General features: G+C 37.2%; 2 protein-coding genes across 4 annotated transcripts; both read left to right on the top strand.

Annotated features, from left to right (window-relative positions):
* The first annotated feature begins 212 nt into the window (after window positions 1-212).
* Window positions 213-4,763, top strand: LOC140806374 (probable inactive leucine-rich repeat receptor-like protein kinase At3g03770). 2 transcript variants are annotated; one of them, XM_073162999.1, is made up of 8 exons: window positions 213-433; window positions 771-2,274; window positions 2,475-2,608; window positions 3,176-3,401; window positions 3,519-3,730; window positions 3,817-3,842; window positions 4,018-4,129; window positions 4,206-4,763. In XM_073162999.1, exons 2-8 carry the CDS (start codon window positions 921-923, stop codon window positions 4,446-4,448), a joined length of 2,307 nt encoding a protein of 768 aa, XP_073019100.1. In that variant the 5' UTR covers window positions 213-433; window positions 771-920; the 3' UTR covers window positions 4,449-4,763. The 2 variants fall into 2 exon arrangements, with proteins under 2 accessions (XP_073019100.1, XP_073019099.1); XM_073162998.1 differs by lacking the exon at window positions 213-433 and having other exon boundaries at window positions 442-2,274.
* Window positions 4,764-5,087: 324 nt separating this feature from the next.
* Window positions 5,088-10,785, top strand: LOC140806373 (uncharacterized). Of its 2 annotated transcripts, none has more exons than XM_073162996.1 (9): window positions 5,088-5,242; window positions 5,862-6,629; window positions 6,841-7,940; window positions 8,372-8,660; window positions 8,851-9,075; window positions 9,459-9,632; window positions 9,856-10,062; window positions 10,144-10,257; window positions 10,412-10,785. In XM_073162996.1, exons 2-9 carry the CDS (start codon window positions 5,907-5,909, stop codon window positions 10,745-10,747), a joined length of 3,168 nt encoding a protein of 1,055 aa, XP_073019097.1. In that variant the 5' UTR covers window positions 5,088-5,242; window positions 5,862-5,906; the 3' UTR covers window positions 10,748-10,785. The 2 variants fall into 2 exon arrangements, with proteins under 2 accessions (XP_073019097.1, XP_073019098.1); XM_073162997.1 differs by lacking the exon at window positions 5,088-5,242 and adding an exon at window positions 5,308-5,595.
* Window positions 10,786-12,784: the final 1,999 nt, after the last annotated feature.

Genomic DNA, 12,784 nt, shown 5'->3' with positions numbered 1-12,784 from the left:
CGATCAAAATCTTAAAATATAGAATTCTTTATATAAAATAATAATTAAGTCGTCCTCAAACATTTGCATTGGGATGGGGGCAGAGTAGTTGGAAACCACGGTTTTCCCCTTTCCGTTCTCACGTGGATTGACTCTTCCTAGTCGATTCTTTTCTGTATGTCCCAAAACACACTCTTGCCTCTATTGCCAGCTCCTTCACGTCGGCCAAAGTTCAAATAGTTAGCAGCTTTTATTGTGTGGGTTGATTTTCTCCGACTGGACACTTTTAAGTTTTGCACATTGTTTTGTTTTGTTGTGCGAAAGAAGCAGACCCCATCAATGCCCTCCCCATACCATACGTACAGAGCCAAAAACATGCCACTTTCTATGACTTCGACTTCTTGAATGCAGGAAGCAGTAAATGCTGATGATCTTTTCAACTGCCTCCATAATTGTACCCTTCTTTATTTCCTAATTCTGCCAACATCTTTTGTTTTCCTTTTTTTTCTCTCGCATTCGCAACGATTCATCTAACAATTTTACTTTTACTATTGTCGTCCATTTCTTTTTCTCTGCTTATGTTGATAATTATGAAAAAAACTTACATTTTACTGACGGGTTGGTTTAGATTGTTTCTTTCCGCTTGTTATGTCGTTTATTGACAAGCTTATCATCAGTCTTTAGTGATTTTCCTCCATATGTGTATTGCATTGAAATTTCCATGTGCAGTTTTCCTTCGGTTCTTGTTATGCCGCGTTCTTAAATACGGTGTAAATTGTGTTCATTTCCAGTATCAAACGTTCATTCAAGAACTTGCCATTTAAGCTGTTTATGGGAAGGCATGGATGGGTGGGTATGTTTCTGTTTCCTATTAGCTGGTTGAAGTTGCAATCTTGTTAGGGTTTTCTGGAAATTGGACGGATTACAGTTGGAATTCGGAGATGGTTTATTCAAGAACTTTCGTTCTGATGCTTCTTTCGTGGATATTTTTCGCTTCAAGCACCATTCAGTTGGTAAGCTATGAAACGCAAGTTCTGCTCCAGTTACGGAAGCATATGGAGTACCCGATGTTTTTAAATGTCTGGGAAAATTTCAACGGTGATTTGTGTAACTTTGCATCCCCTCCACAGATAAGCATCAAGTGCGAGAATGACTCTGTTACTGAGCTCAGGATAATGGGAGATAAGCCTTCAAAGGTCGGTGAATTTAATGGATTTGCTATGCCGAATCAAACCTTATCTCAGAGTTTCTCTATAGATTCTTTTGTGGTAACATTGACTAGGTTGCTTAGCTTAAGGGTGGTTAGCTTAGTGTCATTAGGCATTTGGGGACCCCTACCGGATAAATTGTACAGGTTAAATTCACTTGAAGTTTTGGATTTGAGTTCAAATTTTATATTCGGTTCCATTCCTCCCAGGATGTCACGATTGGCGAAGCTTCGGACATTAACATTGGATGGGAACTTTTTCAACGACACAGTCCCCGAATGGTTGGATTCCTTGACAAATCTCGCCAGACTAAGCTTAAAGAACAACAGGCTGAAGGGTCCTCTTCCTTCTTCAGTTTCCAAAATTACAACACTGTCTGAAATTGTTTTATCTCACAATTTGCTTTCCGGGAAGTTGCCTGATTTGACAGGCTTGTCTAATTTACAGTTACTGGATTTGAGAGGGAACAATTTTGATTCTCAACTGCCCTTTGTGCCAGCAGGACTGGCTAATGTGTTTCTGAGCAATAACTCATTTTCGGGTCTAATTCACGAACAATTTGGTACGCTGAATGAACTTCAGCATCTTGATCTGTCAAAAAATTTTCTGAGCGGGACCCCTCCTGCGGCATTGTTCTCTTTGCCAAATATCAGTTACTTGAATTTGTCATCAAACATTCTTGGTGGGTCTCTTCAAGAGGATCTCAAGTGTGGCGAAGCACTTAGTCTGGTTGATCTTTCTGACAATAGATTCATAGGTCTGCTTCCTAGTTGCTTGAGCACCGCGGATAATAGATTAGTTAAAATTAGTGGAAATTGCTTCTCCATTGACTCCAGAAACCAGCATCCTGCAGCATACTGTAAAGAAATGGATAAAAGAAAAAAAAAATCCACAGTGAAGGAAATATCTCTGCTGGTTGGTGTAATTGGGGGTATAGTATTTATTGTGCTGACCCTCTTGGCAGTTCGGCTTCTCTTTTTCTGTAAAAGACGGCACAAACAGGGGACAATAGTTCAACGTAGCCCAGCTAAGGTCGTACACGATGATCCACCATCAGGGATTTCCCCTGAACTTCTAGTAAATGCCAGTAAGTTCAATAGAAAATAAGTTTTGAATTGTATTGTATTCTTCAGTGATATTTAGCATATAAGGACATTTACTTGAGGTATTGGAGGTGTCTCCCTGAGCTACACTGTTTCTTTGATATTGTTATTATCAATTTTGTGAGTGCAAGCTCATCGTGGATTGTTTGGGTCCCGTCACCTTTGACCTTTTTCTGCACTTCAGGGATCATTTCTCTAGCAGCAAAAATGGGGACGCAAAATGCTCCAGCTTATACGGTGTTTTCTATTGAAGAATTGGAAGAAGCCACAAATGGTTTTCATCAAGCGGTTTTATTGGGCGAGGGCTCCATTGGAAAGGTACCTCACAACATTGCCATGGACTCTCACTGCCCTTGTATGCATTCAAGTTTTTAATGAATATGATAGAGAGAAACGGCGAGGAAGTGTTGGCGTGACATCATTTTTGTCTGCTTGGAACCATGGTTTCAAGGCCATTTTTCGCGGAAAAGTAAAGAAACTCTTATGTTCAAGCAGTAAATTTCTTTTTTCTTTGTCCGTCTTTGGTTTTTACAGGCACGTGTCATTTAAAATATTTGTCATGTCCTACTTAATGATCATGGATGCATTTACCTTTTCTGTTAGATGCCGTTATAATGATTACTAATGCAGTAAATGTGCGTTAAAGGTTATCTGATCTTGACTTGAGGGACAGACTTAAGTAAAAGGTTTTGATGAAGTGAACTAACGAATAAATCAGCGTAGTTAACTCAAAATCATTTTCACTGCGAGGAAACTGTTAAGAGAACCACATTACATTCCGAATCATTTCTGCTGTTTATAGAAAACGGAGTAAGCTTATGCAAAGTAATGTCTTGCAACTTTGTTGGGATATACATTTTTAGCATTCCTCCTCCATTTCTTCAGGCTTACAAGGGAAGGTTAGGAAATGGTACCCTCGTTGCAGTACGATATTTGGCTTTACAGAGAAAATACTCAATCCGGAACCTCAAACTGCAGCTGGATTTGCTCTCAAAACTTTCACACCCGCACCTAGTTGGCCTTCTAGGTCATTGTATTGATTCAGCAACAGATAGATTGTTCCTTGTGTATGAATTTGTTCCCAGTGGGAACTTTCGCTCTCTTCTTTCAGGTACCTGAATCAGTCTGGTCTTAAATTAGCGAGGAATCCTTTGTCTATGTCTACAAGGAGGATGTAAACCATGTGTGGAACTCTTTAGAACTTAAATTGTACCATGATCTTTCGCAGAAACAAGTCCTGAAAAGGTACAAAAGTGGTCGGACAGATTGGCGGTGCTGATTGGTGTTGCCAAGGCTGTACATTTTTTGCACACTGGGGTAATTCCCCCCTGCTTCAGTAATCGGCTGAAGACAAATAATGTACTGCTTGACGAGCACGGGATAGCAAAACTGAGTGACTACGGGATGTCCATCATTGCAGATGAAACGGAAAATGCTGAAGTATGCCCTCTTTAATATTTAGACCGTATTTGGATAATATTGTATGAGCTGCATGCATCTAAACAGTTTCACGTTTCTGGTTGTAGGCTAAGGGCTATGGATTCAAACCAAGGTAAAAAAAAGGTTCCTTTTATAGCTTTTCCATCTATGAACATTAATCACAACAAAAATGCTGCGTTTTTACTAGTTCATCTTTTCCATAATTGCAGTAGAGTGTTTCTAGTTTTTCTCAAACAAAGTCATCGTTTCCAATTCAGTTTTATTTTTAAGAAATGGTTTGTTCCCAGGCATGAGGCAAAGTTAGAGGATGATGTTTACAGCTTCGGGTTTATAATGCTTGAATCCCTCGTGGGTCCTGTTGTTAGTGAAAAAGGAGAAGAATTTCTTGTGAATGAAATGGTAAGTAGCCGCAATCATTTAGTCGTCAGCTTGAGAAATAGCAAATAATCTTATTTGCAATAAAATGAAATGCCAGGCATCCTTCAGCAGCCAAGATTACAGGCGAAAAATAGTGGATCCCGTCGTGTTAACCACTAGCTCGCAAGAGTCTTTATCGATTGTCATCTCTATCACAAATAAATGTATATCGCCTGAATCCTCCAGTCTTCCCTCGTTTGAGGACGTCCTCTGGAATTTGCAATACGCGGCTCAAGTCCAGGCCACTGCTGATGCAGATCAGAAATCAGATACATCACAAACAGAGCTTCAGTTAAGATGAGAATGAGTGTTGTTTTTATAATGCGCATGGAGAAATCTACTGATTACAGCCTGTTTGTCAAGATTCTATGATTTTTTTACTGAAAGATGTGAGAAAGCCAGTTGTTGCCAGAATTGCCAAAATCCAATCACACAACAGAGAAAACAAAATGAATCGTGGCAACATAATCTTGATAGAGACATGTCAACCACCGGCTGGTGCAATAATTGTTTGGTTTTTGTATTGAATTAAATTTGGGTATCTACAAATACAATTTTGCCAATATAAATTTCAACTAATGTTGTTTTATTATCTGAGGGGATGGATATCCGCAGTACGTATATTTTCAAATTACATTCAAACTTCTTTCTTCGAATTTTTATTTCAATGATTTTTTGACATCATTTAAAATAATAGCAATCTTTCTTTACATGTGCTTTTCGAATCCGACATGGGCTGTTGTAGTATATGGAATTTATTATATTAAAAAGAAAATGCACACCGACACTAAATCAAGCATACATTTTTGTAGCAAACATTCAACGTCGCTGTTTATTTGTTTCGTTTAATTTAAATATTAATTTGTAGAAAGAAAATATTATTTTTAATCTTTCAACAACAACAATAATAATAATAAATTTTTCTTCAAGTATCGAAAAAGACATCTCAGATAAATTGTTCGCTTCGCTCTCAACCTTCCGCTGCACCTTGTTTCTTTCTTCCTCACCCTATCTCCTCCAAAACGCATCGTTTTGGCTCTCCTCTTCCCCCACCCACTTCCATTATGCTCTGTTAGCTGCCTTAATTATCCTCATGTACGGTGCCGTAAATATGACGCTTTTATTCATACTGCATTCTGCTACTACTCGAGTTTTTTTCTTGTTTTTTTGTTTCATCTAATCACATTAATCTCAAAGAGTTTGCTCCGTAGTATCTGGATCTGGGTTTATCTGATTATCTCGAATAAACTCGATTTGTTTGGGGAAAAAATAACCTTTCTTGTTCCAGCTTATTACAGAGCATTGGCGGTGAATGGAGTGATTTATTTTGTCTTCTTTTCTTACTCAATTTACTTTTTAATCCGTGTATATTTAATAAATCTTCAAGTGGCTTTGTAGAGTTGCATCCGGACAGTGTCATGTGAATACTGAACTATATTCAGGCATAGGTAATAAAGTTTGTGGTTACCATGGAACCGCATTGATGATTATCCAGAGCTGAATGAACCTGCATGTGCAATCATTTATTGTTTCAACCTCTCTCTCTTTCTTTCTTTCTGGAAATAGTCTTCAATGCACTGGATGGTTTTGTTTTGAAGTCACGTTTTTGTGTTGGCAATGAATGTCATTATCTGAACTAAAGATCCATTCTTGTTGAAGTGTGACCAATAATTGTTTATTGAGTGGGTTTTTCTTTTTTATTTTATCTGTTCAGGCACATTGTTCCCACTGAGGAGCTAGTAGGTGTGTTTGTGTAACCATGGTTCTAGGTCTTAGGACCAATACCAGGAAAGGCCCTTCGGCTCAGCTTGATTATATAATCCACATCAAGGAGGTTAAGCCCTGGCCCCCATCTCAGTCACTGAGAAATCTTCGTGGTGTCCTGATCCAATGGGAGAATGGTGATAGGAATTCTGGCTTAACCAATCAAGTCGTCCCTTCGCTTGATACTGGGGGCGATGTTGGTGATGGAAGGATTGAATTCAATGAATCTTTTAAGCTTCATTTTTCGCTGTTGCGTGATATGTCTGTCAAAGGAGGGGACGGGGAAACGTTCCAGAAGAATTGCATCGAGTTCAATCTTTATGAACCAAGGAGGGACAAGACGGTGAAAGGTCAGCTACTGGGAACGGCTGTTTTGGACTTGGCAGATTATGGTATTGTTAAAGAGAGTTTTAGTGTTAGTGTTCCCATTAACTGTAAACGGACATATAGGAACACCGCACAGCCACTTCTTTTCCTTAAAATCCAGCCATTTGAGAAGAGCCGTACGAGCTCCTCTTCGAAAGACAGCTTGATGAGAGAAGCTTCAATGGACAGAAATAATTTTGAATGTGTTTCTACGTTAATGAGGGAAGAATATGCAGAAGAAGCCGAGGTTTCGTCATATAATACTGATGATGATGTTTCTTCGCACTCGTCTCAGGCCATTACTTCTTCAGCAGCTGAATCTAATGGGAGTTTATCACCTCAACATAAAGAGGTAAGATACCTCACCATTGCTCCAACACCTTTTATTTATTAATTCTATTTTCTGGTTTATGATTTCATAATTCTGTGTGAAGTCTCTGTAGCCTGTAGTACAAATATCGGAGGTGCTATCTTAGTAGTTTATCAGTCGACTAACACTCAATCGTTCTTTAGTTGATAAGTTGTATATGATGATTTGATGGCGAGGTGGCAATCAATTGCAGAACATGGCAATTGCTGAGAATGGTAGTGCTGGAGAGGCAAACAATGGCCATGCCCCTGATCATTTTGTTGAGAAATTAGATGAGAAGAAAATGACTGAATCTAATGTGAATTTAACCGGAGATTCATCCGGTTCATCTTCGATGGATTTATCTTCTGATCTTGCTTGGATTTCAAGAAAAATTGTTTCCCGAAGTTTGCAGCCATTAACTGCAGAAGGAAAGGGGAAAGAACAGAGTTCCAACATAGAGGATGAAGAACATGAAAGTGGATGCGCCATTATTCTGGAAAATCCTGTGGATGGTGGGAGGGATGAGGCGAAACAGCCAAGTTCTGATGAAGGCATTTTTACCTGTCCTATTGCCCAAGAAAAAATTGCAGACTTAGATAACAGAACCAATAATACATGGGATTCTTCTCTTAACCTCAGCCACGATGATGCGGATGCTTCATTTTCACTAAAAGAAGATATGCTTGAGGGTGAAAGGACTAACTCTTCCCAAAATGGTTCCGCAGACAATGATACTGGAGAAAATAATCAAGATTATGCCGACAAAAACACTGTGGATGAAGAAGGGCAGCAAATTGAGGATAGACCGTTGGCTGGCTCTTCTCCAGTTGACGTCCAGAAGCAAGTAATATTGTTTGAAAATGGTCAGGTTTATGGCTCCGAGGAAAGTACTGCTTTTGTTAGTGATTTGTCAACCAGTGATAAGTCAAAGCAAGTAAAATCAGTTCGATCATCACCTGAATCAAACAGGAGAAATGGATCGGTCCGAAGCAGTGAGCATAAAGACAATAGGTTGTACACAATAGAAACAAAAAACCTGCTTTCAGATAGTGTAGTACAGCATTTGGAGAACAGAATTAAAAATCTAGAAGGTGAGTTGAGGGAGGCTGCTGCTATTGAGATTAGCCTTTACTCTGTTGTTGCAGAACATGGAAGCTCCACGACTAAAGTCCATGCACCAGCTCGACGCCTGTCAAGGCTCTATTTTCATGCTCGCAGACAGAATCCAAATTCGAGGAGAGGGAGTGCTGCCAAAAGTATTGTATCTGGATTAGTGTTAGTTACAAAAGCATGTGGAAATGATGTTCCGAGGTATGATAGTGCATTTCACCCTTATTTTTTTTATTCTATTTTTTGGAGTATAAGTTGACAAATACTGCTGAATGGAGTCAAACTTGTGAACAACCTTGGCTTTGTCCAATCTTCATACCCGTAGCCTGTCTTTGTTTTATGAAAGTTAATATAAACTGGAAAGTAGGATTGAAGTAGTTGCTAATAAGTCAATTATTGTGCATCAAAAGAATCTAGATTTTCTCTCTCAAATTTGGTTTTGCTGCCGAAGTGATCATTCAGGAATCTATTTGATGATTGCAGTTAAGTTAATCAGCTGCTAAAATATGTTGTTTCAATTTCAGATCAATTCATTGCAAGCATAGAGTCGTGTCTTTTTATTTCTTCCATTATTATTTACTTATATTTTCATCTTATCTAACATTCTTGATACTACCTTGATTGTTATACAGATTAACTTTCTGGCTTTCAAATTCAATTGTACTTAGAGTGATAATGAGCAAGTCTCTTGGGGCCAGTCAGCTACCTGTTTCTATTAGACCTGTCACTGAAACATTGGGGGACCGGAACGGAAAGAAGAAAACATCGCCACTTAAATGGGATTCCTTTCCCATCAAGGGTATGAGAAGCGCTGCAGAGGGAAGTGTTGGTGACTGGGAGAACCCTCTATCATTTGCCGCTGCATTAGAAAAGGTTGAAATGTGGATATTTTCCCGGATCATTGAGTCCATATGGTGGCAGGTATTCTCTTTATTTCATTCTTCAGGGTCATTTGTCAAATTCTGTGTGACGTTTGGAGTTGCCAATCTGGATAACACGTCGTCCAAGACTTACTCTTGTTAAATTGCTTGGATGTTATCATTTGGGACTTGTATATTTGCTAGCTTTGACCTGAATAAACCAACCAGTTGCGTCTTTGTTATTTTTCCAGACTTTTACTCCTCACATGCAGTCTGGTGCTGCCAAATCAATTTATAGAAGTAAGGATTCTGACTCTAGCAAGTTACACCTAACAACAGCTAGTTCAAGTGAGCAGCAACAGGGAAATTTTTCTTTGGAACTCTGGAAAAAGGCTTTCAGAGATGCATGTGAAAGGATATGTCCTGTACGAGCTGGAGGACATGATTGTGGATGTTTGCCCCTTCTTTCTAGGCTGGTAATCTTTACATGCTTATGCACAGGGGTGTGCCTTGAAATGTTTAAATGTGCTCAGCTAATGCATGACATAAAGTTTGAAAAGTTTTTTATGGATATCAAGTAATATGACAACAGAGATATGAACTTGAGAGGAGTTTATTCTAACGATGATGAATTTTTTTTTCCTTGTCTTGAAAGGAATAATTTTAATTTTCAGCGTTTTAAAACATCAGATGTATGCAACAATTCCTTTGTTTTTTGGATTCAATTCTGTAGCTACCTAGTGTGTTAATTACTAGACAAATGAGCAATTTGTACCTCAAATAAATTTTGACGTCGCTATGCTCAATGCAATCCTTCGAGAATTTTTACCGATTATAATGTACACTTTCTCATGATCAGATAATGGAGCAATTGATCGCCCGATTAGATGTCGCTATGCTCAATGCAATCCTTCGAGAATCAGCTGATGAAATCCCAACAGATCCTGTGGCTGACCCCATTAGTGATGCTGACGTGCTTCCTATTCCAGCGGGGAAAGCTAGCTTTGGTGCTGGTGCACAACTGAAAAATGCGGTGAGCATTTCACTCATAAATCACAACACTCAAATTCAAATAACTAGTGTAAATATTTGTCACTTTACTTTATGCATATAAAGAATGAAATAAGCTTTTGTTGAGCAATCTACGTTTATACTGGCTTCCCCAAATTGTCTTCGTTTATGTTTTGCTATTGATTGCCGTGGAAGGTGCATGGCACCTTGAACCATCTTTTTAATTCATGTGTTGAATATAACAGATTGGACATTGGTCTAGATGGCTTACAGATCTCTTTGGCATTGATGATGATGAATTGCCTGAAAACGAGAGTGGCTCAGAAACTGCTGATGATGATGAGCAAAGATCATCTGATACGACATCGAAGCCTTTCCATCTTCTCAATGCACTAAGTGATCTTATGATGCTTCCAAAGGATATGCTATTGAGTCAAACAATTAGAAAAGAGGTTTAGCTTGTACCTTGGAACATTGTTAAGCCAAATTGCATAGTGGTTTCTTTATTCACGAGGTTTTGCTTGTGGCCCTAGGTTTGTCCAACATTTGGTCCTCCGCTAATAAGAAGGGTTGTCAACTGTTTCATCCCTGATGAGTTTTGTCCTGACCCGATTCCTGGAGTTGTGCTTGAGGCCTTGAATTCCTGGGTAGAATCATCTGTGAAGAACCTTAATTTTTATATCATTAATTTTTTGTTTCTTTCTCCTTGCTGCATTTCTTTTACCATTTCGATGGTACTGGCATTCGTTACAGTGAAATTATTGATTCATGAAAGTATGGTCCATTATAATGAACTCTCAGGATTCTTTTGATGCCGAGGAAGATTCCATTATGACCTTCCCATGTGCTGCAGCACCAGTTGTGTATGAGCCACCATCAGCTTCTTCTATTGCCGGCTTCTCAGGTGAAAGTGATGGCCATTCTTTGCTGACACGAAATGGATCCTCGCTACTCAAGAAATCTCAGACGAGCGATGATGAGCTTGATGAATTAGATTCACCGTTGAAATCTGTCCACCTTGACTTCTCCCAGTCATCTTCATCTTCTGTAAAGCCTACTTGGATATCAAACAAGAATGGAAGCCTAAATGCCGTAAGATATCGACTTCTTCGGGACATATGGATCAACAGTGAGTAAACCCCTTGGCCCTGTATTGCATGTGAACCAGCAAATTCGGCTGCTGAAAGTGGAGGAGATGAGAGAACCATGTGATGTCTGTAGGAATAATATGTATAGGCATTAAGTTGTGTTTTTTTCCAGTGCTTTCTCTTTTCTCTTCTTGAGATTGCGTTTGATGCACACGCACGAAGAATTTGTTGCAAACTAATTTCCTTTCTATGTACATGACTACATGTTATCGACCTTACAAAACTGATGTTCCCTCGGCCGTTTCGCTTGTATCTTCTCTGTTTTCAGAACTTTTGACAGAAACCCCGAAAGGGTTCCGATCATTAAACAACCCACTTTAACCAAAGTAAAATAACATACGGAAAAACATGAGAATGCAATGCAATATCTGACACACAAAGCTTATTAATTGGGCAAAAATATTTTCCAAGAAAGATGCTATACCATAAAATTTACTCATTTAATCTCATAGAACATATCGTTTTGCAAAATTCTGCTCTCGGCTCGTTAGTTTACACTCATTTCAGTGAAAATATGCTACAAAAAGAACTCTACACGCTCTCGATCAAAACTGGATATACTCGCTACAAAAAACAATCCAACGAACTCTACCAGACCCATATTCTTGTAGATACAATGACACCAGAGTGAAACAAGCCCGTGATTTGTTTTCTATTACTATTTTCACTTCTTTCGTACTGAGATTAATCATTAACAGAAATGAAAATTGACAAGAATAGTTCTTATTTTTATCACCGCCATCTGTTTTCCTTTCTTGTTGTTTGCCCTTGCTATCAAGTACAATCATTTAGATTTTTCTTCAATAAATTTGTTGAGATGCTAGTTCACTTTCCATCCTTTGACAGTTCTTGATCTTGATGCAACCTCAAACCGACAAGCTTCTATTTACTTTGATGTCTTTCTCTATTCTTAAAATAAGTAAACATTATTAAGAGGAGTGTTTCTTAATTACGATGAAAATAAAAGTAATAACGCTCCCCCATATTTTACTTCTTTTACATACAAATACAAAACATTGTATTTGAGTTTTTTTAAAAGTAACAAATTTTATAATATAAGGAAAGTTAGTTTAAAGATAAATAATGTTATTAACACTTTTTTAGTGTAAATAACACCTTTCTTAGTATATTACATTTTTATATATCACTTCTAATAAGAAAAAATCATTAATTTGAAAATAATAAAAATTATCAAGTTTAGATAATTATTCCAATTGTGTGTAAATAAAATTTTAGATGTAACAATGATATTAAAAAACATCTATTAAAGGCGAGCCTAGAAAATAAAGTCAATCCAATTCGAAACTTTAAAAAATAATAATAAAGTTGAGATTTTTTTTTAAAAAAAATTAAGTACAATTTTAAAATAAAATGTTTTGTTTTTAAACTTTAATTGAATTTTAGACATTAAACGCTAATTGAATTTAGCAACAAACCTTAAAAATCTTGATAACATAACTTTAAAAATCTAAATTTGTTAAATTCAGTCAAAAATTGGTCATAATTTAACTAATATATATCAATTATACCTTTTGCAAAAATAAACTATCCAAGTGCCATTTAATCAAAAGTTCATATACATTGTTTGGTATGTAGCGCGTGTCAGACATTTGAATGTGCCAAAAATCTTGAACATAAGGTAAAATTGATCTCTTAATTGAATCGTACGTCGATTGAGTCATTTACAATTGTTCATATATCAAATTGTCTATTTATCGATAATTATGTACCAAAATTATTTTTTTATTATATATTATATTATACTATATTATTAAAGTTGAGACATCGATAACATCCACTTTTGATCAATTGATATATCATGCATAACAAAATTTTCCCCATAAATAAATTATTTTTTAAATAAAACAACTCATACTAAATTATTGATTAAAAAACATAATAAATTAGAAAGTCAAGCATTAACTTCAAATAAATTTACTATAATCTCATACGTTACATATAAAAAGTTATTTTATATAAAGATAAAACTGTATTTCTAGTTCTATATGAAATTTCAAGCCATCGG

This window comes from Primulina eburnea, chromosome 11, assembly GCF_022965805.1.
Source record: "Primulina eburnea isolate SZY01 chromosome 11, ASM2296580v1, whole genome shotgun sequence".
NCBI lineage: Eukaryota > Viridiplantae > Streptophyta > Magnoliopsida > Lamiales > Gesneriaceae > Primulina > Primulina eburnea.
This window is presented reverse-complemented; position numbering and strand designations above follow the sequence as displayed.

Bases quoted from the DNA above. Each gene is read 5' to 3' on its own strand.
- LOC140806374 (XM_073162999.1), top strand. From the start codon at position 921: ATGGTTTATTCAAGAACTTTCGTTCTGATGCTTCTTTCGTGGATATTT. The intron at 3,402-3,518 runs GTACCTGAATCA...GATCTTTCGCAG, and splicing joins CTTTCGCTCTCTTCTTTCAG to AAACAAGTCCTGAAAAGGTA. The intron at 3,843-4,017 runs GTAAAAAAAAGG...GTTTGTTCCCAG, and splicing joins GGCTATGGATTCAAACCAAG to GCATGAGGCAAAGTTAGAGG.
- LOC140806373 (XM_073162996.1), top strand. From the start codon at position 5,907: ATGGTTCTAGGTCTTAGGACCAATACCAGGAAAGGCCCTTCGGCTCAG. The intron at 6,630-6,840 runs GTAAGATACCTC...AATCAATTGCAG, and splicing joins TATCACCTCAACATAAAGAG to AACATGGCAATTGCTGAGAA. The intron at 10,258-10,411 runs GTAGAATCATCT...ATGAACTCTCAG, and splicing joins TTGAGGCCTTGAATTCCTGG to GATTCTTTTGATGCCGAGGA.